General features: G+C 45.0%; 3 protein-coding genes across 4 annotated transcripts in view; all 3 read left to right on the top strand.

The window, feature by feature from the left end:
- Positions 1-13,365, top strand: part of dyrk1b (dual-specificity tyrosine-(Y)-phosphorylation regulated kinase 1B) — a 73,767-nt gene extending 60,402 nt beyond the window's left edge. Inside the window, exons 3-13 of one of the 2 annotated variants that reach the window (XM_080769101.1) lie at positions 361-480; positions 1,119-1,307; positions 1,794-1,941; positions 3,270-3,419; positions 4,336-4,472; positions 5,795-5,941; positions 6,733-6,873; positions 7,126-7,246; positions 8,824-9,006; positions 10,410-10,513; positions 12,583-13,365. In XM_080769101.1, coding sequence (XP_080625227.1) covers positions 361-480; positions 1,119-1,307; positions 1,794-1,941; positions 3,270-3,419; positions 4,336-4,472; positions 5,795-5,941; positions 6,733-6,873; positions 7,126-7,246; positions 8,824-9,006; positions 10,410-10,513; positions 12,583-13,101 — 1,959 coding nt within the window. In that variant the 3' untranslated portion in view covers positions 13,102-13,365. The remainder of the gene's footprint in view (positions 1-360; positions 481-1,118; positions 1,308-1,793; positions 1,942-3,269; positions 3,420-4,335; positions 4,473-5,794; positions 5,942-6,732; positions 6,874-7,125; positions 7,247-8,823; positions 9,007-10,409; positions 10,514-12,582) is intronic. The other variant, XM_080769100.1, reaches the window with a different exon arrangement.
- Positions 13,366-15,006: 1,641 nt separating this feature from the next.
- On the top strand, positions 15,007-25,528 carry LOC308318715 (uncharacterized protein; the record flags this gene model as incomplete). The annotated part of the gene is made up of 11 exons (XM_080768340.1): positions 15,007-15,028; positions 17,185-17,681; positions 20,523-20,912; positions 21,574-21,686; positions 21,835-21,938; positions 22,045-22,219; positions 22,396-22,507; positions 22,829-22,914; positions 23,757-23,827; positions 24,019-25,137; positions 25,524-25,528. The coding sequence occupies 11 exons, from the start codon at positions 15,007-15,009 to the stop codon at positions 25,526-25,528; spliced, it is 2,694 nt and encodes an 897-aa protein (XP_080624466.1).
- LOC308319190 (uncharacterized protein) lies at positions 25,177-27,267 on the top strand. Its single transcript, XM_080769104.1, has 2 exons — positions 25,177-26,703; positions 27,168-27,267. Exon 1 carries the CDS (start codon positions 25,575-25,577, stop codon positions 26,595-26,597), a length of 1,023 nt encoding a protein of 340 aa, XP_080625230.1. The 5' UTR covers positions 25,177-25,574; the 3' UTR covers positions 26,598-26,703; positions 27,168-27,267.
- The last annotated feature ends 359 nt before the right edge of the window (positions 27,268-27,626 follow it).

Here is a 27,626-nt window from a genome sequence, read left to right as displayed (position 1 = left end):
TCCTGTGTGGCCGTGTAAGATATCCCAAAAGGCCATCGAGGGTGAGGCCGACAACATTTTGGCCATTTTCACAGTTTCTCTCTCCATTTGTACGTCCTCGTCCTCTCCGCTTCGTCTTCTAAATAAAACACTAATCGCACGACGCCGCCTGTCTACGTAGTCTCAATACCCGTTGCCCTTTGGAGAGACTACGAATATAAGGTGGCCTTCCACATGAGACAAAGCATGGCTTTCCGCCTTTAGTTTTATCCTCATGAACTATCGGTAGTCCTGTGTTCCCAGACCACATGGAAAACCCTAAATGCTTGTGTCTTTCCGCGTGTGTGTGTGTGTGTGTGTGTGTGTGTGTTGTGCGCGTAGGTGCTGTCTGATATGACCATACTCCAGCGGAGGATTCCCCCTAGTTTCAGAGACCCGGCCAGCGCTCCACTGAGGAAACTCTCTGTAGACCTCATCAAGACTTACAAGCACATCAATGAGGTAAGAATGCACGCACCGCACGCGCGCCCCCCCCCCCCCCCCCCCCCCCCCCCACACACACACACACACATTGTAAATAACATTGTGCGCTTGTTTACATGGCTGCCATGTTGCATACGGCACAAAATCGAGCAGCGCCGCAGGTGCTCTGAGCCTTTGATTAGACAGCCGCCTGTTATTGAGCTAACACACCACTGAATTCAGTGATTGAAAACTCAGAATCAGGCATTCAACCAAGCTGTGTAATAAAGTAATATTAAAAACTCTGTCCCTACCAGGTGTATCATACTAAATATAACGACATGAGCCTCTGTCTCCACCAGGTGTATAATACAAAATATGACGACATGAGCCTCTGTCTCCACCAGGTGTATCATACTAAATATAATGACATGGGCCTCTTTCTCCACCAGGTGTATCATACTAAATATAACGACATGGGCCTCTTTCTCCACCAGGTGTATCATACTAAATATAACGACATGGGCCTCTTTCTCCACCAGGTGTATCATACTAAATATAACGACATGGGCCTCTTTCTCCACCAGGTGTATCATACTAAATATAACGACATGGGCCTCTTTCTCCACCAGGTGTATCATACTAAATATAACGACATGGGCCTCTTTCTCCACCAGGTGTATTATACTAAGAAGAAGCGGCGGGCGCAGCAGGTTCCTCCAGAGGACAGCAGTACCAAGAAGGAGAGGAAGGTTTACAACGATGGATACGATGATGACAACTACGACTACATCGTCAAGAACGGAGAGAAGTGGCTGGACCGCTACGAGATCGACTCTCTGATCGGAAAGGGCTCATTCGGACAGGTGGGCAGAGAGAGAGAGAGAGAGAGACACACACAGAGAGACAGACAGAGACAGAGGAGTAGGAGGGTGCAGAGGTGCGGGAGGGAAGAAAGAGGACAATGGAGATGAAGTGAAAATGAAATGGTAGAAGAATAGAAGTGTGAACTGTGTGGGACAGACGGCGCCATTATCCACTTCAGTCCTATATACTTCGCTGTACGACGAGCTAGTAGGAGGCATTATGAGCTTCTCGATACCCCTTTGTCACTATTTTCAAAAAGGTTGATAGTTTTTATATTTTTTAAATGGAGGCACCGGGGTAAAAAGGTTTTAACTCGATAGGTTTGCATTGAAGGCTCGGCATCAACAGGCTAGACGGTTTTAAGTTACATTCAATAAATGCGATAAGATCTCCATATTGTTCACTGGCTAAAAGGAAACCTGGTGGCTCAACGTGAGGTAAGGGGGGCGAGAGTTGTGACCTTTTGACGTGCGTTTTACCTGCAGGTGGTGAAGGCCTACGACCATCATGAACAGGAATGGGTGGCCATTAAGATCATCAAGAACAAGAAGGCCTTTCTGAACCAGGCGCAGATCGAACTACGACTGCTGGAACTCATGAACAAGCACGACACCGAGATGAAATATTATATAGGTGAGACACACGCACACGCACACACACACACACACACACACACACACACACACACACACAGCAAGTGCCGTGTAAACGAAGCTTACACGGGTTCTCTCCTCTTATAGCTCACTGCTAATATAGGCCATCGACCTACTTCAAGAGCATTTTGATGTGACACATGGCTGTAGTGGGGATCAAACCTTTCTATATTACAGAATGGGAGTTCAACTATTTAAAACGTGTCTATACACCCCTAATAATAATGATTATAATAATACACTATTACCCTGCATGCATGGCAGGGCATTGTATTGTCCAAAATAACGCGACAATGAACACGTGGGTTTTCTTTGTGTGGGATTGACCAGTATGCCTCCCCGAAGTGTTACTTCTCTTCAGAGGTGAAAAGGTCAAAGGCACAATGAATAAGAACGAATGGACAAGATAATTGAATTGTCACACAACACTGTCCCAAAGACATCATGAACTTTTTTAGTCCAAAAGGTCAGAAGCCAAGGTCACACATTACATAATAACTGAGGTTTCGGTGAGAGGTTGGTGCAGATACATACTAGGAGTCTAGGACTAAATGTTGTACTAAATGTTGAAGCAAACGTATTGTAACATTTAGGGATGTTCCAAAGATACTTGTTCTTTATCGCCCTGATTCAAGGTAATGCAACATGTGAGTATTTGCCAAATACCTAGTCCAAATCCAATATTCATATTTATCGTAGATTATACAACAGCACACTGCAAGCACATTACAGTGAGTAAAAATCACTCACCAGATGCACACTCGCAGTGTGGCTTCTAGAATGCTTTTTTATTCTTGATCGCTATTATCACCAAAACATATTATTTTAAAACCGGGCATGCTCCTTGTGTCATTGTAAGTAAGATGCTGTATTTGAAGCCGTTTGTTTTATCTATGGAATACCAGATCGACGGCACTCTAAACTGGTTATGGTTTCCCGAGGATGATAGGAATGTTTCATTATGATAGCCTTTACAGACCGAGTGCATTGGGGTAAATAAAATACAAAGGAATTTAAATGTGTCAATTAAAATATGCCATACTCATGATCCAGACCCCTTTGGATTCTTGGATCACGACATCCCTATGGCTGGAGTTAAAATTGCATTGAGACAGACAACCATATATTCCTAACCCTACCCTATTTGGACATATTTGTTTTTCAAAACCCTTTCCTATAATGACATTCCTAATGCCAGGTTGAAAGGGTTTAATTGGAGTCAGATGTACACTGGGCTTGCGGGACACTCTTTACTCACGTCCTTCTCTCTCTCTCTCTCTCTCTCTCTCTCTCTCTCTCTCTCTCTAGTCCACCTGAAGCGTCACTTTATGTTCAGGAACCACCTGTGTTTGGTGTTTGAGTTGTTGAGTTACAACCTGTACGATCTGCTGAGGAACACCAACTTCAGAGGGGTCTCCCTTAACCTAACCAGGAAATTTGCACAGCAGCTCTGCACAGGTAAGCCAGCAGCAGCAGCAGCACACTGCTCCTAGACCTACGCCTACAGCCGCCATACTCCCCTCTCCTATACTCGGTGCGCGCCTGTTGCCTCTCCACCGAATGTCTTTGCCAAAAAACGTAGCCACATCTACAAGGTCACACAACATGTCGTATAGCGACGAGTTAGCTTGTTGTATTGTCTTATTTTTGCCTAAAACGTTTCCTCCAGAATTATGACGCTGGGGTTCAAGTTGGTTACGCGCCAGCCCGACGTATACTTTGTCGTTACGACGTTGTTATTTTCGGCACACCGTCCTGCAGTGCGGTAGGACGCCAGATTTTGGAATGACCAATTTTGCCCCAGAAAGTGGCAGTGGAGACTGAGCAAGAGGCCCTTTCGGGTGACTTACCATACAATGAGCCTCGATTCAGACATGAGCTATACGTTCCAAGCCAAGCAATACAAGGCCCAATGCACAGATCATGGAGAAGTGACAGTAAAATAACAGGGTTAGGATCTGTGAGAAGAAGGTACAAGGATTTGTTTGTTTATTCAGAGGTTTGGAGCGCCATCTCCTGGACAGACTTTTGTCTGACGACAATTAAAAATGTCCTTTATAGTCCCCAATCCCATGAAGTCTCACTTTCAGGGAATCTTGACTACGAGACTATGAGTTTACAGCGCAGTATTGTGCTAGTGTGTGAACTGTTATGTTAGTCGTTTCAATAAAACTATGAAGTATGAAGTAAATAAATGTTTGTGTTCAGATGTTTACATGGAAGTGTTAAGAAAATGTGTTAAACGTTTAATGTTTAGAGTTTGTAGAAATTGGCTATTGGTCCAGTACCGGCTCAGATGCCATGACGTGTTAATAATAATAATAATTATTATTATTATAATTGTAATAATAATCGTTTTGGTTTCTGCCCACAGCATTATTATTCCTGGCCACTCCAGAGCTGTCAATAATCCACTGCGATCTGAAACCAGAGAACATCTTACTGTGTAACCCTAAAAGATCTGCCATCAAAATAGTTGACTTTGGGTCATCCTGTCAGCTGGGACAGAGGGTGAGCAACACACACACACACACACACACACACACCCACACACACACACACCCACACACACACACACCACGGAATACAAACATTTTGTGCACGCCATATACCTGCGGAACACAACACACACTGCTTAGTACAAATTGATGTGACGCACTGTCTTCCCTGTGTGTGCGCACACATTCACACACCTGTGTGTGCATGTGCTTGTGCCAAACAATATTCTCATTCTGAATTTAAACTGTCGGGCCACAGCACCTCACTGTGGTCAACAGCTTACATTGCAGCAATGTTGACTCACTCCAGGGTGAATTCACGCTTTCACTCTACAGTCGTCAGTCAATACATCTATCTTTTAAGGCCATTCTATGATATCATTTAATAGTTCATATTGGTAATTAAAACATTGTATGTGTGTACAGTAGGGCTGCACGATATTACATGCAATTATTACATTGTTGAATACTGTGACGACGATATGCCTCGCGATAAGTACACAACTATCGGAAGTATACCATTTTCTGTATTTATTTTTTGCCTTGCCTTGCCTTTATTTGGATCGTACAGTCGAGTACAGTAGTGGAGTACAGTAGATGGTACTGGAAACGGGAGAATGCCACTGAAGTACACACTTTATCCTTAGGTTTGCTGCTAAGAACCCAACCAATGATAAATAAATGGATTACTATATATATATATATTTCCATTCTCTAACAGCATGGTTTCACTGGAAACATTCCTGACCACAGCTGCTATTGATCATGAAGCCAGAACCCCTTCACAATGCAGTCTCTCACTGCTCCCCTTAAATCAATGTCCTCTATTCTAAACACATTTCTAGATATTTTGCAGCCATAGTGTGCAGTACAGTATATATCTGTGCATGTATACACACGCATGCATGCACAGACACACACGCATTCAAGGTCCCAGTAATCATGTAACACTCCTTAGCCGTCCTGCATGCTAAAGATAGCAGATGTACAAAGCTCACAAGGTGTCGCTTCACGGTGTGGTGTGAGCTTGTGGATCTGCTATTTTGGGGAAGGCGGCAACACCACCGGCACACACAAGTGTTATTGTGTTAATTAATACAGGTGTTTTTAACTCTGAACAAATGTACAAATGGAACCAAATGGACTCTTTGCTTCAATTTGCACACACTCTGCGTTTAATGAACACTGAGGATTTTACAGTGGAGAGATACAAATAAAACGTTTGTCTCATGTGTACTTGAAATTAACAAGGTTGAGAATCACTGGTAAAAATGAAGGCTCTCTCTCTCTCTCTCTCTCTCTCTCTCTCTCCCTCTCTCCCACACACACACACAGATCTACCAGTACATCCAGAGCAGGTTCTATCGTTCTCCTGAGGTTCTGTTGGGCATGCCGTATGACCTGGCCATCGACATGTGGTCACTGGGTTGTATCCTGGTGGAGATGCACACTGGAGAGCCCCTCTTCAGTGGGTCCAATGAGGTACCCACTACCCATGCCACCACACACACACACACACACACACACACACACACACACACACACACACAAAAGCAAGTTTCGAGCTTGTGGATCTGTCATTGATACTTTTGTTTGACCCTGTAGCATGTATGATCAAGTAGGACGTAAATTTACGAATGAACACACATAGTTAAAATAGCGGTTTCTGCCCGACAACAAAGATATTCTCATCATCTGGTTGAGTTAGAGTAAAACATACTCTCTCTCCCCATGACAATTATCACTGAGTGCCACCTGGTGGACAAAAGTGTTGGCGCTTGGGTGCCACTTGATGAGAAGCAATTCCACTATGGTTTCCACTCCGGGTTTGTTGCCATCTTGGATGCTAATAGCAATAGCGCCTATGCTAGCGAGCTGAGGCGAGGACCATCCTTGCTCCAGAAAACGCCAATGTTCCAATCGTGATCACCGGAAAATCTGAATTGACCTCCGAACAACTACTAAATACTATCAAATACAGAAGCTAATGTGCAGACGAGGCCCTAGCAACCTTGCCTAGCAACCGTAGCGCTTTAAAAAAAAAAAGAAGGAAAATAGCGAGGCATTCTTATATCCATATTATGCGCCTTAGGACGAGTATACTCTCTAGAGCACCTCGCGTATTTATTTAATTGGACGAGTATACCCGTCCTTAGCATCAAATAAGAAAGTAGAATTATCTGGTGCGCTATTAAACGTCCTTGTCTTTCCGCGTGCGTGTGTGTGTGTGTGTGTGTGCGTGTGTGTGTGTGTGTGCGTGCGCGTGCGTGCAGGTGGACCAGATGAATAAGATCGTAGAGGTTCTGGGCGTTCCTCCGAGTCACATGTTGGACGCTGCTCCTAAAGCCAGGAAGTATTTTGACAAGTTGTCAGACGGGCTGTGGACGGTGAAGAAGAACAAGGACGTTAAGAAGGTACCTTCACCTCAACAACAACACACACACACACACACACACACACACACACACACACACACACACAATCATGTGGAGACTCCCCTGGGGTGGTGAGAATTAACTGCAGTAGATCTGCATAACTAGCGTCTAATAAAAAAGGTGACCCTCAACAGGAAGTCGAGACAACTTAATACGTTGTCATCTATTGACATTAAGTGTGTGTGTGTGTGTGTGTGTGTGTGTGTGTGTGTGTGTGTGTGTGTGTGGCAGGAGTACAAGCCCCCAGCCACGCGGCGTCTCCATGAGATCCTGGGGGTGGAGACAGGGGGGCCAGGGGGGAGGCGGGCAGGTGAAGCAGGCCACGCCCCCTGTGACTATCTGAAGTTCAAAGGTAAGTTGTACGGAATTAGTGACAATTGTTTGGGGGGGGGGGGGGGGTTTTACCCCCCTTTTCTCCCCAATTTAGTCGTTATATGCCAATTATTTCCTCCCCCACACACATTTGTGTCGTCACTGCTGTCGCTTCCCACTGACCAAGGACCGTCTAAAGAGGACGAGACGCAAAGGCCGCTCGGGCGACGCCATGTTTGTCGTCCTCTTTAGACAGTCCTTGCCTACTGACTCGCCTGCCAGTGAGGAGCCCCCGCACCGGGAGGACGTATAGGGCCTTCGTCCTACTCCTCCCGCCCAACACTCCCCGGTGGGACGCACGCGCAGATTAGACACACACCGACTGACCGACATGCGGAAACAACGGGCGGACATGCGGTCGAACATGTGCTGCATGTCAAACTGGGGGGGGGGGGGGGGGGGGTTGAGAATCACTGCTAGAGCCTAAAGATCTTCTCTTATGGGTGTCCCTGCCGTATCTCTTCAAATGGGGGGGGGGGGGTCCTTGACATGAAAAGGTTTGGGGAAACGCTGCATTAGACGACATTATTGGGTGCCTCCCTGGAAATGTGCCCATGTGACGCCATGTGAGCTTGTAGATCTGCTGTATCCGGTTGAACAACACCGTTGTGCGAGGGTATACGATACGTCACAACACTTGAACACCAGCAGCATGGATTGATTTAACGGAGGGAACTTTGGCCAAATATAGCAGATCTATGCCACATTTTCTAAAATAGCAGATCTACAACCTTGTAGCTATACGAGGTCTTTGAATACGGTATATATATATTCTTTCAGAGCCAACATTTTTAACTCACATCTTTTGCTTCTGAAGATATTTTCAGATGGGGGTCCTTGACATAAAGAACGTTGAGCACCACTGACATAGAAACATACTTTAGGTTTTTCAGAAAACTAGTTAGAAGACTTTTTTTTTTTATCGGCCTCAGGTCTAAATCATAGAGTAATAAAAGGATAGAGACCGAACCGGAGCGCTAGCCCCCCCGCTATTAACCCATTCTGACCTGAGATCAGATTCATACTAGGTTTCCACTGGACACACACTGGTCTGATGAACCCATTCTGACCTGAGATCAGATTTTCAAAAATGTCAGATTTTTCAAAAATAGCAGACCTACAAGCTCGTAGCGCGCCACTCGGTGGCGCGCTATGAGCTTGTAGATCTGCTATTTTTCAATAGCTAAAGCATAACATGATGCCAACTCCAAAACGGGTTCCCGGTCAGAATGGGTTAATTTCGATGGAAGTTGCTCAGTGGCATTTTGAAGCACCCAGAAGAATTACAGAAGAAGTACAATTTATAACTCAATGGCTCGAGCGAGCGGAAGTTAAGCCCGGAAGACCTAAAATTTCCCTGGGGTTGACGCAACGTTACGCACATGACGTCAATGAACGTCCGTCCGTCCACCTCCATGAACGTGCTGCAAGTTCCACTTTTCGCCAGTAGGTGGTGGCAGCGTCAACGTTGGATATAATATAGCCTTACTGGGGGGGGGGGGGGGCTTGCTCTAAATGCGTTAACATGAGTGTGTCTTTTGTGTGTGTCCCTCCCAGACCTGATCCTGCGCATGCTGGACTACGACCCCAAGAGCCGCATCACGCCCTTCTATGCTCTGCAGCACAACTTCTTTAAAAAGACAACCGATGAAGGAACCAACACCAGTTCATCCACATCCACCTCTCCTGCCATGGACCACTCCCACTCCACGTCCACCACCAGCTCTGTGTCCAGCTCTGGTACATACGCACGCACACACACACACACACACACACACACACACACACACCATACTTATTTACGCTATTATTGGTGCACAAAACCGGCGCCCAACTAAGTATAAATCAGACATAATTAGTAACACCGGCGTGCAGACGTTAGTTAGACATATACCCACACACAGTCCTACAGTCATTATTAGTCAGACAAACCCGTGCTATACGGGTTAAAAATCACCTGTAAATGCCTGTTGTTAATAACCTCAATCTGATTGTAGTCTTTAAAGTATTCTTCCCCAACATAAAAGAGCCATTTCTCTTGTGAGGAGGACCAGTATTTTCCTCACAATGTCTATTTCTCAGATTGTGTCATAATATACAAAGTATAGTAGCACGCCCTCTCTCTCTCTCTCTCTCTCTCTCTCTCTCTCTCTCTCTCTCTCTCTCTCTCTCAGTTCAGCAGCCAGTTCTCTCTCCTCCTCTACAGTTAAACAACAGTTACCATGGCAACAGCTACAGCAGCAGCTAGTCACCCTGGCAACAGCTGACTAGGAGCGGTCGCTGTGGTAACGGCACAGTGTAGGTAGTGTAGGGTAGAGTGATCTTGTCAGCTCGCCGCCAGCGGTGGAAAAAGTACCAGTACTGCAATATAGAAATGCGCTGTTGCAAGTAAAATGACCGGGATTCAAAATGTACTTGAGTAAAAGTACAACAATTATAGGCATCAAAATGTAGGTAAAGTACCAAAAGTAAAAGTACTCATTATGCAGAATGTCCCATTTCATGTTTTGAAATGTATAAGAGATCATTTGAAAGCGGCAGATCTACGAGATCACAATGCGCCGCGACGCAGTGGTTCGTGTTAATGATTGATAAGAGACACTACAGATACAATTCTTTATCTATTGCTACAAGACGAACTTGGTTTGTATACAGTATAATATCGTGCTGTCGGGCGGAAGTTACTTAGTATCTGTTACTTTAACTACCGTAAATGAAAGTAGAAAAAGTAGCAAAGTAGCAGAGATAGCCGATCTGCAAGCTCAAAGCTTGTATAGATATGCTATTTTATTGATATAGTTATTTCTTACACTTTGACGTTTTCCACCCCGAAAGCAACGTTAGTTGATACTCGGGAAGTGCATACAAAGATGCCTGAAAATATACAAGAAGTTATTGATTTTTAAGTGGTGCAACCACTTCTACATCCAGCTTTGTCCGTGTACCTGTGTACCTGTGTGTGTGTGTATGAGCACGAGTATGTTACATATTTATACCAGTAGGGGGCGCCAGAAACAGAGAGAGGGGTAGTGCTGTGTCTCTAAGGAGAGAGAGAGAGAGAGAGAGAGAGAGGGAGGGGAGTTGCACCACTTGGTTCACACAGGTGTCACAGGTGTGATCGTTTCATCGTTTCTTTCTTCCAGGTGGTTCCAGCGGTTCTTCCAACGACAACCGAAACTACCGCTACAGTAACCGATACTACAACTCTGCTGTCACACACTCAGACTACGACATGACCAGCCCTCAGGTTAGAAACACACACACTTAACCCATTCTGACCTGAGATCAGATTCATACAAGGTTTCCACTGGACACACACTGGTCTGATGAACCCATTCTGACCTGAGATCAGATTTAAAAAAATGTCAGTCGTTCTTCGATTTTTCAAAAATAGCAGACCTACAAGCTCGTAGCGCGCCACTCGGTGGCGCGCTATGAGCTTGTAGATCTGCTATTTTTCAATAGCTAAAGCATAACATGATGCTAACACGAAAATGGGTTCCCGGTCAGAATGGGTTAATTTACCTGGCCTCTATAGCTCACCGACGGCTCTATACCCGTTCCGTTACAGGACCCCCCAGTGAACTGTGTCGCATGTAACCCAGTGCGTGAACATGTTTCACGGGTTCTGGGGTTTTGTTTTCATACACCACTGGTCCTCAAAGCGCGGTTGCGCGGGTTTCCAAACAGACCTGAGAGTGTATGAGTCATATACGCTACAGCTCGGCTTTAGGCTGCAGGCGTTTTATCCGACATACCGAAGGTCCGACATGCGCAAATTACCCGTTGCTCCCGACATGCGTTGTGTCCGCGACTTGCATTGCGTCTGCATGCGGTTAGGGTTATCTATTTTTGCTTTTTTATTTGTTTATTTTTTGTTGTTTTATAGTATGTAAATTAATATATATATCACAAGTTCTGGAAGGTTTCAGGAAGGTGTAAACTTGTTTACACATTGTGTAATCATTTTTTTTTTTTTTTTTTTTTTTTTTTTTCAACATTACGACGAACATTACAATACGTGTTGCCAACTCAGTAAATAAAAAGTAAAAACAGTAGATAAATGCTTGTAGAGGATCACACACAGACAGGATAATAGTAAAATGAAAACATTTTGTGTAATCATTTTAGTCCAAGTGTTACTGTACTACCGAGCTGTTTGTGCATATTTGACTAATGAAGTCAAATCAATCAATGAATGCCACAAACACACATGACCTGCACTATAACGCTACACTGTGATCGGAGGAAACCTCGAATGTCCAAAACCATTACTTTTGTGGAAATGGAATATACGTACCTGTAGGTCCTTGTTTTCCAACGGACCAGATTCGAACTTTTCATTGGTTCAATATTGATAAGACAGGCGTTGCCACTTTCACTTTCATAGTTTTTCAGAAATAGTGTAAATAGCCAAGCGTTGAGCTTGTAGATCGTCTGTTTTTAGGCTACTTTTAGGGCATTCATTACAATAAAACTATTATTTCAAAAAATAAAATATGGGGACATGACATCTCGTCGCCATATTTGTTGTCATCTCTGTTGTGCAAATCAATGCTTGCAGTGCCACGTGTCAGCATGTCACTTTACTAGGCCTAATATGTACGGTACATGTGCAGTCACTTTTGAAAAAACGGCAACAAACGATAATTGTGTAGCACCATTATAATAGTCAAAGAAAGTATTTTGGTCATTTCAAATTCAAGGATAAACGGCACACCCTCTAATGACCCTAACCTCAGATTGTATTTGGTTTGTTGAGCTTCTATTCAATTTGGTTCGGCAAGCAAATGTCTGTATGCTCACTGCTGTGACTTGAGGTATAAGTGTCCATTTGCCAGCTTACAAATGAAAGGAAATGGCATAAACCAACCGATGGCGTAACTGCAAACAATCGCGTGGCAGGCGGCGGTTTACAGACAGGCTTTGAAAAATTCCGACTAGTTCAGTATAGGCGAGCCTCGCGGCCCCGCTACGGCGACCGAGGCCAAACATAGCGCTCAATTTGGGTTGAACGACGGTATGCTGGGATCTTCAGACCACAATATGAGCATTCCTCAAGTCCAGTGGTTCTCAAAGTGGTGTCCAGGGACCCCCAGTGGTCCCCAGCGAAATGACTTAACAACTGTGAGTGTACAAATTGGTCGGTCCCTTTTTGGTTCCATTTGTAAGGAAGGGAAAGGGTCATGCGGTCAAACTAGGAGTCCTTGAAGTTGAAATGAATGTTTGAGAACCACCGTTCAAGTCAAGGTGGCTCTCTCTCTCTCTCTCTCTCCTTCCTCACTAAACACTCGCATTCCTCTGTCCCACCCCCAGGCTCCCTCTCAGCAGCAGATGAGGTTGTGGACGGGCGGAGAGGGTGGAGGTGGTGGTCAGGACCCAGCGTACACCCAGCTGCTGCTCCACAAGCCGGCCGCCTCCCAGCAGCACCAGCGACACTTCCTGGACGCGCCCCACCACCCGCACCCCGTCTACAGTCACCACGGCAACGGCGGGCGGGGCCTGCGGCAGAGTGGGCAGACCGGCGTCGGAGGGGGCGGGCCCCAGCAGGGAACCTCCCCCCAGATGAGTGACAGCATGGATGTGGGCGTGTCCCTGGGGCTGCACCACCTGGGGGGTGCGGTGTCTTCCATGGAGGCCTCGCAGTTCGGCTCCGCCTCCCTGCCCCTGGCTCTGCCAATCGGACTGTCGGCCTTCCGGACTCGGACGGCCCCCGGCGCCCCGGGGCCGCAAGCCCCGCCCCCCGAGGACTATTACCCCGCCTCCAACAACAACAACCCGGCGGGGGGCGGCAGGGGGAGGCCGGACTCAGACGAAGGGGCGGCCAACTCTTGATAAACCCTGAACCACGCCCTAAAGCCATACGACTTTAACAACGACAACTACTACAGCATACACACCACCTACACGCGCGCGCACACACACACACACACACACACACACAACACGAGTTGGAACAGACATATAGCCCACACACACAGCCAGAGTTCAGAGACTTGAAGAGGTGAACTTTGAGCTGAAGGAGACGGTTTTTTTCTGCATGAGAGGAGGAAGAAGAGGAGGACGAAGAGGAAGGAGGAGGCGAGGGAGGGGAGGGGAGGGGGGTCTCCTTTTTATCCTTTTTCATTGAGTTAGTTTTTTTTTTTTCTTTCTTTGAAGGCAGAGGGAGAGGGGGAGGTGGGGCGTGTGACTGTAATTTGAACAGAACAATTCAAGACAAGTTTGTTTTTATTAATATTATTGTTATTATATTATTATTACTGTTGTTTAATATTATTATTTGATTTGTTTTATTTTTTTGTGGTTTGAGGAGTTGTGTGTTGTACTTGGTTGTTTGTTCACGCCTTGAGAGGAGGAGAGGAGAGAGAGAGGAGGAGGGAGGGAAGGGCTGTGAAGGACAGATTGTGATGAAAGGAGAGAGAGAGAGATGTTTTTAAATTCAGCCAGTAATGGAGTTATTTGGGAGTTTGGACTGAAAATTATTTAATTTATTCACACACACACACACACACACACACACACACATTCTACCATCCTGTTCCTTTGACGGCTATTTATAGCTTTGACTTCTGCGGGGACAAGATGTACAGCTACACACACTCACTCACACACACACACACACACACACACACACACACACGTTTTGTTACATAGTGGTTTTAATGTACTGAGCCTTTTGGGGGACTAGCAGTCAGAGTGGCAGCTAGCCACGGCTAACATATACACACACACACACACACACACTGGAAAGGCAGGAATTATTGGAAGGAAAAACCAAAACACTTCTCTGCTCTTGTTGTCTCCTTATCTCCCTCTGCTCTCTCTGTCTGTCTCTCTCTCTCCCCCCCCCCCCCCCCCCCTCCCCACTCTCTCTCTCTCTCTCTCTCTCTCTCTCTCTCTCTCTCTCTCTCTCTCTCTCTCTGAAACAGGACTGAGGTTTGGATTCAGTCCACTTCCCTCTGTCTCTCGATTTTATTGTTTTTTATTTTATTTTATTTCTCCCTCCCCTCCTTCCCTGTTCAGGAGCACGAAGAGAGGGAAGGATGAAGGAGATGCAGGGGTTTGGTGTGTGTGTGGTGGGGGGGGGGGGGGTGAAGGGACGTGACGGGACACTCTTAAGCCCTCCTGCCCCCCCCCCCTCTCTCTCTCTCTCTCTCTCTCGAAGGGTCCTCTTCATCCTTCTCTCCTCTGCTGTTCTCCAGATATCTCCTCCTCTCTGCGCTGCTAATCACCATGACAACTGGTCCGGATTGCTGCTAAAGAAACCAACACAGATCAATAAAGAGATAAATTAAAAAAAATAAAAAATAAAAAAAAACAAATAAAAAAAACAAAACAAAAACCCAGAAATGAGAACTTTTTAACCCTCCTGCTTCAGAGAAAAAGGATCAAGTTAAGACCCACTGCATCTCCATGTATTTATTACTATTTAACAAGAAAAAGAAAAAAAACAAACTGAAAAATGACCCTCTTTTTTCTGCTCTACTTTGTTCGGTTGCCTTCTCTCAGCAGGTGAGCTCCGATTGGCTATTGTAACAGTGACGGCGACCGGTGGCGGGCAGCATTGACCAATGGCGTCAGTCTGCCACTGGGTTGGGGGGGGGGGGGGGGGGGGGTGGGGGTGCGGGAGGGGGCCGGGGCAAAATAAAAGTTGGATATATAATAAGAATAAAGAATATACTTTTGCACACCAAGGTCAAACAACCATCAGATCTCTGCTTTCCTTCCTGTATATGACCCATGACCCTGCCAGTGGTGGAAAGTAATCAAGTACAGTATTTTTTTTTACCTCGAGTATTTCCAAATTTTCAGTACTTCAGTGCTTTAACAATTATTTGAAAACGTTAGGTTGCTTTGCAGATTTAATTTAATGTGTAATTATATTACAAAACGTACATCAAGTACTTAAACCCTGGCCTGTTTTATAGTTGGGCTATTTCAAAATAGCTGATCTATTAGCAGTGAGCTTGTAGATCGGCTATTTTCGAAAGATTTTGAAACATTATTTTCATATCGATACGTTTGTATTTTTACTCAAGTCAAATTTGAATACAGGACTTGTACTTCTAACAAGAGTACTTTTATACAGGTACTGCATTGGTACTACTTTTACCCAAAAAAAAAAAAATAACAAAACAAAAAAAAAAAGAGTACTTCCACCACTGGACCCTGCCAGTGCTGAAGGTCACACACGGGTCACGTATGACGCTGGGAACGGGTGCTTTATGGCGGCAGGCCCCTTCTGAGTCATTTCCAGGGACGTGCACACATAGACATCAAAGGGGGCTTCAGCCCCTGCCCTTTTACCCGTCTGTAAAACAACTGCCCTCTCCAGACCACGAATGCAGCATTTACTATGGTGAAAGAAATGCAAATGCCACTCCTTTTTCCATGCCATGCCGGAAGTGCAGCATTCAGGAGAATTCCTTTTTTTCCCAAAGTCTCCTGAACTTGAACGCAGCATTTTGCGTTGAACACATTTGTTTCGAAATCCATGTCATATACACAGCATCTCCACTAGCTATTTTTTGTCTAAAAGTGCCCTCTTACGGGATGTCAGCCCCTGCCTCTCTTAACACTCTCTGCACGTCCTTGGTCATTTCTGTATGGAGAACGACTGTAGGGACAGTGTAGTGAAGTGAGAAGGTTCTGGTGGGATTCAAGCCTTTATACCAGCAAGTTTATCTGAATATGGATATTAGGAGTGACCATGTAACACTTGACAGTGAATATGGACCCTGCAGCAGGCACATGTTTCCACGCAGACTGGCTCATTGTATGGGTAAAAGGTCATTTTTTTGCGATGAAGCGGTGTCATATGGTGAAATGTCAAAACAAAATACAGGTTTCAGCACATAAACGCAAACAAAGCAGATATATATTGCCAGAATCAGTTGTTAGTGTTTGCTTGTACTAAGTGTGATTTTGAGACCCACCCAAACACTTTTACACTTGAAGAGTTCAACTAAACACAGGATTGTGTATTGAAGATGGCCTAATATTTTATACTGTGTCAGAGTAGCTGTTACTGTTGAGGGTCAGCCTATGTAAAGCTGTTTCAAGTTAAAAGGCTTGTTTGCACTACATTCACAGACCAAGAGCCCCTTGTCAATTTTTCTCAGTGCAAAATATAACACCATTCACTTGAACCCTTCTCGTTACACCTGCTGGTGTGTGTGTGTGTGTGTGTGTGGGGGGGGGGGGACTGTTAAATGAGTGAGTGTTCTAGCAGGATCATCCAATCATTCATTAATTATGTTAGACTATATACCTTAAGCATTACTGTTGAGAGGCTGTTGGTTTGGAATACAAGGTTAACTTAAAGCATTACTTTTAATAAGTCCTTAAGATTTGCTTCTTAGAGACAGTGGGATAATATTGTATATTGGGATACAGCAGCTAGCAGATGGAATGGAACCTGACTCTGGTAGAATCGTAAATCATGCATGTGATATCCGAATCAATCAGTAATAACTTTACTGTCACCTTAGAAATATAAATACCTTGCAGTTGCAGTAAAAATAATATTGTGTGAGTTAGTTGTTACAATAGGCTTGCCTTATTCCCTACATGTGGTCAATAAGGAAAAAACGCCGATTTACCATCAAATATCTCACCAAAAACCCAAAATGACAACAGCACAGTGTCCCTATAGCTGTGTCAGGTTGACTGAAGAGTCTTGATTGATTGAAATATTTATTAATGTTTGCAGAATTACAGTACATTTCGAGCACAAACTCAATACAAAGACTGTTAACTGTGAGTGGACAACCCAATTAAGCATTACACTTGTTTGCAAGAGGGTCCACCTTGTTCAATTCATCAAAACATTTAGAGGCGTACAAATAGACACTTACTAACGTCCTCAAGAGGCTTCCGTCAGCCTCCGCTGTTAATTGGCCCCACTCCCCCATGCAGCTGTGTCACCTGCGGACGGTTTGACCCACCAGACAGTAGCGGGTCCTCCGTTGCGTTTCCCCCGGCCCGCGGGCAGCACCGTGTGCGGGACTGTCTTCAGGTTCTACACCTCGTCCATCATGGTTCCACTAGTCGCGTGGCTGTTGTTGTTCGTCTCCTTTTGCACCGGTTCTCCTCCTCCTGCCTCTCCTCTGGGGAGAACGGGCGACCCGCCGCATGGGCATGGTGCCATACAACAGCAGCAGACATATGGCCGGCTCCAGGTCCCTCGGTACCAGCCCGTACAAGAACACCGTGTACAACATGAGCAGGACCCTCGGTACCTCTCCGAACACCATGTGCAACAGGAGCAGTACCTTCCTCCTCGGAGTCGGTACCTCCCCCCCGAACACCAGGAACAGGGCCCTCTGTACTTCCCCGAACACCAGGAGCAGGACCCTCGGTACTTCCCCAAACACCATGTGCAACAGGTGCAGGACCCTCGGTACCAACAGCAGGTAGGATGGATGGATTGGATATGGTCCTGTTTGGAACCTCACCCTCATGCTATTCGCTCCGAGAAGAGGTTCAAAATAGGCCTATTTTGCGATGGAAACTAAAGTCAGTGGTTCTCAAACTTTGTTTTATTTCAACGCCCATAATAGTCTACTTGCCAGAATGTGAACCTGGAACATTTTGAGTAGGCCACCCTACGGTTTTTTGTTAAAAGTGTTGAGTAGGCCCTATGGGTCCCACTCCCCAGCATTTAGAAACGGCTGGAATCTGGATGATAACTATATGTTGGGCAATTTTCATAATTAGCATAATAAGGGGTATTAACATCCAATATAAGGCAATATTTTCAAAATTGCATTATGCTATAAGTTATTATTTTGGCCGTTTTTAGCTGAATGAGCTTGCAATGGATTCAGATTTCAGAATCACAAACCCCCTAGCTTTCATGCTGCTTAAAGCATAGCCTAATGACATTTTGAAAATGCTGCCTTATATTATTATTGGACGTTAATGGTACCCCAGCTTATTATGCTTATTATGAAAATTGCCCAACATAATGAAAATTAGCATCCGGCAGTTTCTAAATGCTGGGGACCCAACGACCCATACTCAACATTTCTAACATAAAACTTTAAGGTACTCAAAATGTCCAGGTTCACATTCTGGCAAGTAGTAGACTAACTATGGGAGTAGCCCATAATGCAACCAATAAATGTAGGCTCATTTGTTTGGAGTTACAGATCTGCAATGGGACATTTAGAAATGAATCCCCTCAAGGTGGGTCCCCTGGACCCCACTGATATATTGTTTTGGTTAAAGCAAAGTTTTTAAAGCAGTATCTATATTCTTAGCCTAAGATTTAGACACTCGTAGATTTATATGAGTGACATTTTCAAATGTCAGATTCGATAAATACATCTACGAGAGTCTAAATCGTAGGCTACTACAGTATATTCTGTGATTGTAATTCATTTGCTATTTATATATATATATATATATATATATTTTTTTTTTTTTTTTTTTTTTTTCCTATATAGGGTGTTTGTTCAGTGACATGAGGTCTCCCTTTCTCTCAGCTCTTAAAAAAATCACACCAGTGTGAAGTGAGGGGTGCTCATCCAATAAATATTAAATACTATACTTCTTCATGAATTAATTTGTCAACTTATGTTATCTTTTAACCATGATGCAATGTTTTTAAAAAAAAACTGGTTCTCACCATGATCGTGTAAGATGACAACTGAATGTATGTGATATATAAGCCCCCCGAGCTGAATTAAAACAGTTAGAAAAGCCGATTTGCTCGTCTACATATGACGTAAATTCTTGTCTATGGCATTTAATGTTTCTGTTGCCACAAAAAGCCGTTTTGTTCAGACACGCATGATGTAAATTCTCCTTTCATTGTCAAAGGACAAAAAGCTGTATATAGGGACCCTCAAACATTTTCAGGTGGGTTGCCAGTTTCCGCCATTAAGAGGGTAGCCTACTCGATTATCAGCTTACATTTTGCCTGCTCATTTCTTTGTCATCACTTAAATCCTGTATGAGTTTGATTACTATCTAACTATACTGATTACTTACCCTACCTATAATCGTTTCTCGCATCAAACATTGGAACATTTCAAAGAAAATTTCACTTTAAAAAGTCAAAGGACATTTTAGTGTGTTAGGACTCAGGAGGCAGTGATTTTTCTATTTTTGTAAATGTTTATTTTATTAGAAAGTGAAATGTCAAAATTACATTTCTGTTTGCTATTTGGGCTGTAAACTAAAATTGTACAGGGCAGATATGCCATAAGTTGCATAGCTTATAGTAGACAATGGAGCGATTTGAAATACGAGTGACAACTCCGTTCACTTCATGGGGCCAGTCCAAACTCCAAAGGCTCTTCTACATAGAGTTCTATTGGCGATGTGCTAGGCGAAGAATGAAAAGTTCTGGACTGGAAGTTGGCAGAATACACTGGACTCAGGCAACAGCCCAGCTTTAATGATCTTAAATTCCTTTTTAGTAATGGTACATAAACATTACAGAGACTTTAGTTGTCACTGTGGACTGTGCAATACTTGCACACATGCTTACAATTGCTGATATTTGCGCCGCCCTCGTTGAAAACAATGTATTTCAAACTCCACCTTGTCACACTCCAGGGCTGCATGAACAGCGCTCGAGTGCTGTTTTCTGACCCCTCAATGGCGCAACTCTCTCAGCTATATATTATGGCTCTTGTATGCAAGAAATGAATGGCAAAAATAAATAATGTATGTACTATAATTTGAGTAATTGTGTCCTCAAAATTTGAGGACGGAATGCATTGTCTGGAAGGTGTGCTATTCTCTTTATTCAGACCGCAGCCATCTTGCCAGCAAGGTGATAGTGATACCTAGGTGACACTTCCCATAGACAGCCCATTCATCCAAACAGAAAAGTCCTCTCTAATTATATTAAACGATGTCAAAATCACCAACATTGCAGCTGTAGGGAAAGCTTGAATTATCCTCTTTCAATCTGTAAAGTGTTTGTTTCATAAAAATCCACCGTAGACATTTTATGCTGGAGTTTGGAAGTGCTCGTTGACTATCACTCAACAGCCCATGCGTACCACCTGTTTTGAATGTGCACATAATGCAGGAGGAGGTTGCTCTACTGATAACGAGCGTTCCATACTCTGATACTTAGAAAAGAATCATCTGCAAGGCATTTCTTGACGGGAAGTAGATCATAAAATGTCTACGGTGGAGGCTGTGTGTGTGTGAGAGGGGTAGGGATTGGGTATGCACTACTAGTGTAAGATAATTCAGATTATCTCAAATAATTGCAATAATTGTGACACCAGCAGGTGAATCTGGAGCAGGACGGAGCCCCAGCGGGCGACGGCACCTTCCCGTTCCTCCGGCTCCCCATGTTCCGACACTTCCTCAAGCCGGTGGTTCCGCCTGGCCTGTTCCGTCCGGCCCACGGTAAGGCGCCGTTTCCCGACGCCTTGACCAGCCTGCTGTTCCTGCCAGAGGCACTGCCCCCTCCGCCACCCGCGAGGAAACCTCAGCAGCCCACCGTGGAGGTTTGGTGCGGCGACGACAAGACAGTGTCGGTGCGCGTGGACCGGTTCAGGCTGGGATCGTGGGCCTCGCCGGCCCTGTTCCGTCTGGGCTCGTGCTCGTGCAGTGAGGTCACCCCTCAGTTCCTTTACTTCCACTACAAACTGTCTGAGTGCCAGGGAACGTTCACGGTAGGTCATTCATTATTGTTTATTCATCAATGGTGCTCAAACTTTTACATTTCAAGGACACCTTGTATGTGCATTAGACCACAGTACAAATGAAACCAAATTCTTACAGACACGCAAAGGTCCATTTGGTTACAACCTATTATTTATTTAGCTGGGGACCCCCTGGAAACCCTTCAAGGACCCCTGGGAGGTCGCAGGACCCCACTTCCGCCTCTGACAATACGGAATCCCAGTCTGCCCCCTCTACCTCCTGACCCACTGCCACTCAATGTTTGAAAATGCAATACACTGGTTAGCAATAAACACAGATTTTGTTTAATTAATTATTAGATATTTTTGGGGGATTTTTGCCTTTATTGATAGATATACATTAGGTTGACAGGAGAGAAATTGGTGTGTGGGGGGGGGGGATCGGGACTCGAACCCGCGACACGCTGTCAGGTGTTGCGGCCTACCGCTTACCAGCCTAGGTGCCCGGACCGCTAGGCCGGCCTGGGCGAAATGATTGCATTTCTACAGTGCGTTTGTTAAATTGCTCAGTTAAAAATTGAGCTCCTAGTGTAGTGTAAAGCTTCTCTTAAGTGTGTAGCTCACACTGGTTTTAAAGGACTTGCATCATCTTGCTTCTCTCCCTCTCCCATATTCTGTCTCTCTCTCTCAGACCGTTAATGGTCCGTTGGAATATAGAAACTCTCTGGTCTTCACCCCTCCTCCTCAAGGCCGCGTAGTCAGAGCTGTCCCCCTTGACCTGCCAATCTACTGTCACTACAACAGGTAGGCCTACTGTCCTCTACGTCTAAAGGTATTGTCCCGTGCATAGCCCTACTGATCCAAAACGTGTACGGGTGTTTCATATATCCATGTGTATGGATGTACCTGTCCTGTATGCTCCCTTTTCTGTCATGTGTCTCTTGCATTTCAGGTTCTACTACTCGTACAAAGTGGGTTACAGACCTCAGTCCAACCCCAAAGCCTATCTGAAGAGCATCAGGACCAAACGTAGCTTCAGCCTCACTGTCTGCGATGGTAAAACACACACACACACACACACACACACACACACACACACACACCATGTACTGTACTGTACTGTATGCATGTGCAGAAATGTAACGTCCAGTCTTATGTTCAGCTCAGTGGCGTCCGCTGCTTCCAGGCCAGAGTTTCACCCTGGGGGAAACGGTGAACTTTGTGGCCCGGACTGGACCTCTCTTAGTCGGAGAGAGGTTGTACGTGGACTCCTGCTCCATCACAGCCTCCCAAAACCCAAAGGACATTCCTAGCCTGCAAGTCATTACTCAATTTGGGTGGGTTGTTACACACACGCATACACGCACACGTGAATGGTTCTCACAAAAATAAAAGCATGATTTGTCATTATTATGGGGATGTTATTTTTTTTCTGGGATTGGCACATTTGAACTTGTTTCGTTTTTTACATGAATTTGCCATTTTTAATGATTGTGTGTACTGTGCTCTCTAGCTGCATTGCCGACAGTAAGAGACAGGGCAGTAATTCCCGCTTTTGGCCAGCGGAGTGCAGTGCTGCGGTGTTCTCAGTGGATGCCTTTATGTTCCCTGGATTCACTCAGCAGGTAAGTGTTGATCTATTTCAGCAAAGACCCTCGTGACTGTATTTCAGTATAAAAGAATAGCAGTGGTGTAAAGTAACTAAGTACATTTATTCAAGTACAATTACAAATACAATTTTGAGGTACTTTTACTTCTACTCCACTACAATTATTTGAAAACTTGAGTTACTCCTTAATTTGTAGATTATGATTATTATTACCAAACACTGAGCACTTGCGATTTGCGAATCGGTTTTATACATAGTTTTAAGTGTGTGTGTGTGTGTGTGTGTGTGTGTGTGTGTGTGTGTGTGTGTGTGTGTGTGTGTGTGTGTGTGCGTGCAGCTCCTCTACGTCCACTGCTCCATGTCTGTAGGCTCCGCGCCCTCCAGCAGCTCCAAGTCGTGTACTTTCAACACGTCTGCCAGCAGGTAAACAATCCGTTTTCCTGTACAGGGAAATTATTATTATAAAACAAGCAGAGTCGCCTCCCAATCTTCCGCTGTACTCTGAAAACTCACCCCTTCAGCCCCTCCATCTTAGCCTGTAGGACTTACCGTAGCACTTGCCCTAGCCTCGACGACTTTACAGGCGTATGCAAAGGCTCAACTTATGTAATTTAGATTTTATGTAGACATAGCACTCATAGTGTATACTCGTAGTTTAATTGTACAGATATTCTACTGTTAGATGGATGTTAGGTTCTTAGCTTGCTTATGATGAGTTGACAATGGAATCTTGTGTTTTCCGTCACTCAAAATCCCCATGCATGGGGCGTTTTTCGTCACTCAAAATCCCCATACATGGGGAATGTCCCCATATATTTTGCCCAGGTCTCGTGACCTCACTACATACATCATCAGGGATGATGGTCAATCAGGGATCATATCATATAGTAAATGCGACCTGCTGTCGCAATTAAGCCCATATAATTATGGAGATCCCTGATGTCATCAATATTAGTATACCGTATATGGATATGTCAGAACCATATGTCAGAACCATATGTCAGAACCTTCGCCATCCATCCTTCCTCTTCGATGTCTCCCTTTTGACTGAAACCTGTCCATTTAAACTCTAGACGGGCCTGCCCCAAAGCTCTATGCTTACTAGGGGTAGGTGGGTGGTGGGGAGGACATGACAAACCGGGCCTGTATGTATATATGTGTATCGGCTAAATTAGTGAAATGTAAATTTACTGTAATCGTAATTGATTCAATCTGCTGATTGCCCAGATAATCTGATAAGCCGTCTCTGATTGGCTTGTGTTTAGGTGGGAAGAGCTGGAGGCCCCTCCCTCTGTGTGTTCCTGCTGCGACTCCGTGTGTAGAGAGAAGAAATCCTGTAAGTCCAAAACACACTCAAACTAGCCCAAAGTACACGCAACCTAACAATTGAGCTCTTATATATTGGTGACAACAATTTTTTTTAATGTATTTTATATAATGTGTTAAATGTCATCTTTCTGTGTCTATGATGAATCTACTGGGAATAATGATTCGGATACAATGACTGTATCTCTTTCTTTTGGACAGGGCCATCCTCTGTCTCTCCAGCTGTGAGGAGTCTAATCAGCAGTGTGGGTTGGACAGTCAGGGAGGAGACGCCAGACGGACAGCAGATCGGAGACACAATCTGGACGAAGACGCCGTCTCACCAGGCAGACCATCCCTGGACAGCAGAGAGCAGAGGGGAGCCCTGGACAGTGGACATGGACGTGAGGAAATATGAAGGTCTGAATATTCCCCGGGAGTCGAAGCTCATCCCCGAAGAGGAGGTGCTGTCTGCGGAGAGTTCTCAGCTTTATTCTGCTGGGGAGGAGGAGTGGAAGACGTGGAAGAACATTAGAGGAGGTGTAGAGGAGGAGACGACGACCAGACGGCTTGAAGTCGAGAACGCTGCCCATGTCAAAATGTCCACGATGTCTCGACGAGGAGACAGACACCCATCATGGATGGAACATCATGAAAGGGCTACTGGTAGGAGTGCTGGTCTGTCCAGTCATACCAGCGATGACACTCCAGTTCGATATGCACCTTCTTTTAAGGCTACTGAGTTAGTGTACCGCTTTGACACTAGCAGTGTTAGTAGCTCACCTGGTTTGATTTCTACCAGCACATCTAGTGCAATTCCTACCAGTGCACCTAGTTTTGCCAACCGTAACGTCTCTACAGCCACGACTGCTATTGCTGGACCTAGTTCTACTAGCCACAGCACTCCTACAAGTAAAATGAGTTCCAGTACCAGTGATGGGACAACGGGTTCTAGTAGCGGGGATAGTGATGGTTCCAGGTTTGATAGTGGAGTTGGCATTGGTACTGTTAATGTTGGAAAGACTACCCGTGATACCACTACTGCTAGTGCAGTTCGACATGCACCTGATTATAAGGCCACTGAGTTAGTAAACCGCTCTAACACTAGCAGTGTTGGTAGCTCACCTGGTTTGCTTTCTACCAGCACATCTAGTGTAATTCCTACCAGTGCACCTAGTTTTGCCAACCGTAACGTCTCTACAGCCACGGCTGCTATTGCTGGACCTAGTTCTACTAGCCACAGCACTCCTACAAGTAAAATGAGTTCCAGTACCAGTGATGGGACAACGGGTTCTAGTAGCGGGGATAGTGATGGTTCCAGGTTTGATAGTGGAGTTAGTGGTACTGTTAATGTTGGAAAGACTACCCGTGATGCCACTACTGCTAGTGCAGTTCGACATGCACCTGATTATAAGGCCACTGAGTTAGTAAACCGCTCTAACACTAGCAGTGTTAGTAGCTCACCTGGTTTGCTTTCTACCAGCACATCTAGTGTAATTCCTACCAGTGCACCTAGTTTTGCCAACCGTAACGTCTCTACAGCCACGGCTGCTATTGCTGGACCTAGTTCTACTAGCCACAGCACTCCTACAAGTAAAATTAGTTCCAGTACCAGTGATGGGACAACGGGTTCTAGTAGTGGGGATAGTGATGGTACCAGGTTTGATAGTGGAGTTAGTGGTACTGTTGATGTTGTAAAGACTTTGGTTCCTAATGTCAATCACCAGAGTGACCCGGGTACCACGGTCCTAGGTTCTGATCAGGGCTCAGAGGGCCATATGAGTGAGGCAGTCAGTGGACTGGAGCTGTTGGCTTCCAGTATGGGTTCCAAAGCCATTAAAACTGGTGGGGTAGATGCAGTTGACATCAGAGAACCAGCGGGGACCAGGGAGAGTTCAGGATCTGAGGATTTGGACTGGGCCAGCTTGTTGGAACAGAGCCTATCCGGACCAGACAATGCACCAGGGATACAACTGGGCAGGTCTGGTTCCAGAGCAGGTCCAGATGGTTTTGATTTGTCTGAGAGTCTGTGGACTAAGACATCGGAACTGTCTACTGGTCCAACAGGGACCAGTTCTGATCCCAGTAGATTTGAAGTTGCCAGTTCCGATGGTTCAGTATGGACCAGGTGGCCAGAATCTGATAAGTTCTCTGATCCGTCGAGCAGTGAAGAAGCTGTATCGGAGGTTCTAGTGTCCGGTACAGGACCAGTTCACTCATCTGCCACTGTCATAGTTACCACCAAGGTTTCTGAGACCCAGCAGTCGGCTCGTGGGGAGCGGGCAGCATTTGAGTCAGAGCAGGAATTGCAGCGGGAGGGGTCTGCGGAGGAGAACCCACTGCTCTGGTTGGACGGGGAGTTGTTATGGAACCAATTGAATATGGAGCCATTGGCGGAGGAAAAGATTGGGATAATTGGAGATGTTAGGTTTTCTGATGAAGTTCTGGCCAAGAGAAGGGAAGAATTAGGTGAGCTAATGGACAGTGTTGAGAGGAAAGAAAATGAGTTGGGCAAGGAAGAGAGCAAAGCGACGGAGAAGGAAGACAGGACGGGCAGAGGTTTGTGGTTCAAGGGCATGAGGAGAGGAAGAGCAGAGGTTTTAGAGCAGGAGAGGTTTAGGAGCGCTTCGGAGTCCCAGTGGGGAGGCCACAGGAGACCAGAGCAACAGGAGGAGGTGAGACGGTTCCTCCTGGGAAGCAAGGAGCCAGGAGGAATGCCAGAAAACCAAGACCAAGTGATCTCCGGAGTCCTCCTGGAACACACAGACGACCAAACGGACAAATCCTGGAACCTGGGATGAAGAAAGTAAGAACTCTGAACAATCTGCTGTTCTAGAACTGAAGACTCCTTGCCCCCGGGGAACACCTTGACAGTCAGACCACCAGGAGTTGTCATGGAAGAACCTGGTGAGTACAGATGACATTTTTCAATTATGTTACTTTATTTGGTTTTGCTACAAACATGCCAAGCTTTCGTTTCTGAATAAACAAAGTATCTGCATCTGTCTAGCCTAGCAACATGGCGTATATGAAAAAGGTCTTAACTCTAAAATATACGTTGGATTCTTCTGGAATCCAGAGAAAAGGATTTTGTTCTAATGAACGTCAAAAGTGTTGCATGCTTTGTTAAAGTTAAGTTTATTTGCTACATTATACTGAAATTCGAAAGCAGAAAATACAGTGTGACCATGACCAGACTTCATGCTTGCTGTTGTATTTAGCTCATGTAGTGGGTTGATTTGTAGCTCTGTCAGGGGTCATAGTAAGGGATTATTTTCAGGTATATGTAATCTAAGATTAACCCCATATATTGATGTGTTGACTGTTGTAATTTGGATAATGTGACTGATCCTGGATCTGTTCTTCTCTAGGACAAGCCTGTGGTATGGACCAATGTTTCCTCATTGAATTTGGAGATTTAAATGAAACATTTTGAAGGTGGATATTTCAATAAAATATTTTGATATTTAAACTAGTGAAGTGCATCCTGTTTTATTTCAGGCAGTGACCCGCCCCCTCAATATTCATATTTGAACTGACCAGCACTAGGTATTGGAGTTGAGGCATTTTGTTTAACTCTGTTTCATTGTGAAAATAGCCGCTATTTTCACAATTTCCACCTCCTAAAATTTGACAATTTGGCCAATGTGTAATTTTTCAAGGTATTAAAAAGATCCTACCATACCAAAAGTAAATTAACTTCCAAGCACACAAAACAAACCCCAGCCAGCACAGTCGGGACCTGGACGAGTGACGTCTCAAATGGGGCCAGATAGAGTCAAACCAAGATGGACGTCCACTGAAATATGATCATTGTGAAAAGAGGGACT

Source organism: Protomyctophum bolini (genome assembly GCF_963924005.1).
Source record: "Protomyctophum bolini genome assembly, chromosome: 7".
NCBI classification, from domain to species: domain Eukaryota; kingdom Metazoa; phylum Chordata; class Actinopteri; order Myctophiformes; family Myctophidae; genus Protomyctophum; species Protomyctophum bolini.
This window is presented reverse-complemented; position numbering and strand designations above follow the sequence as displayed.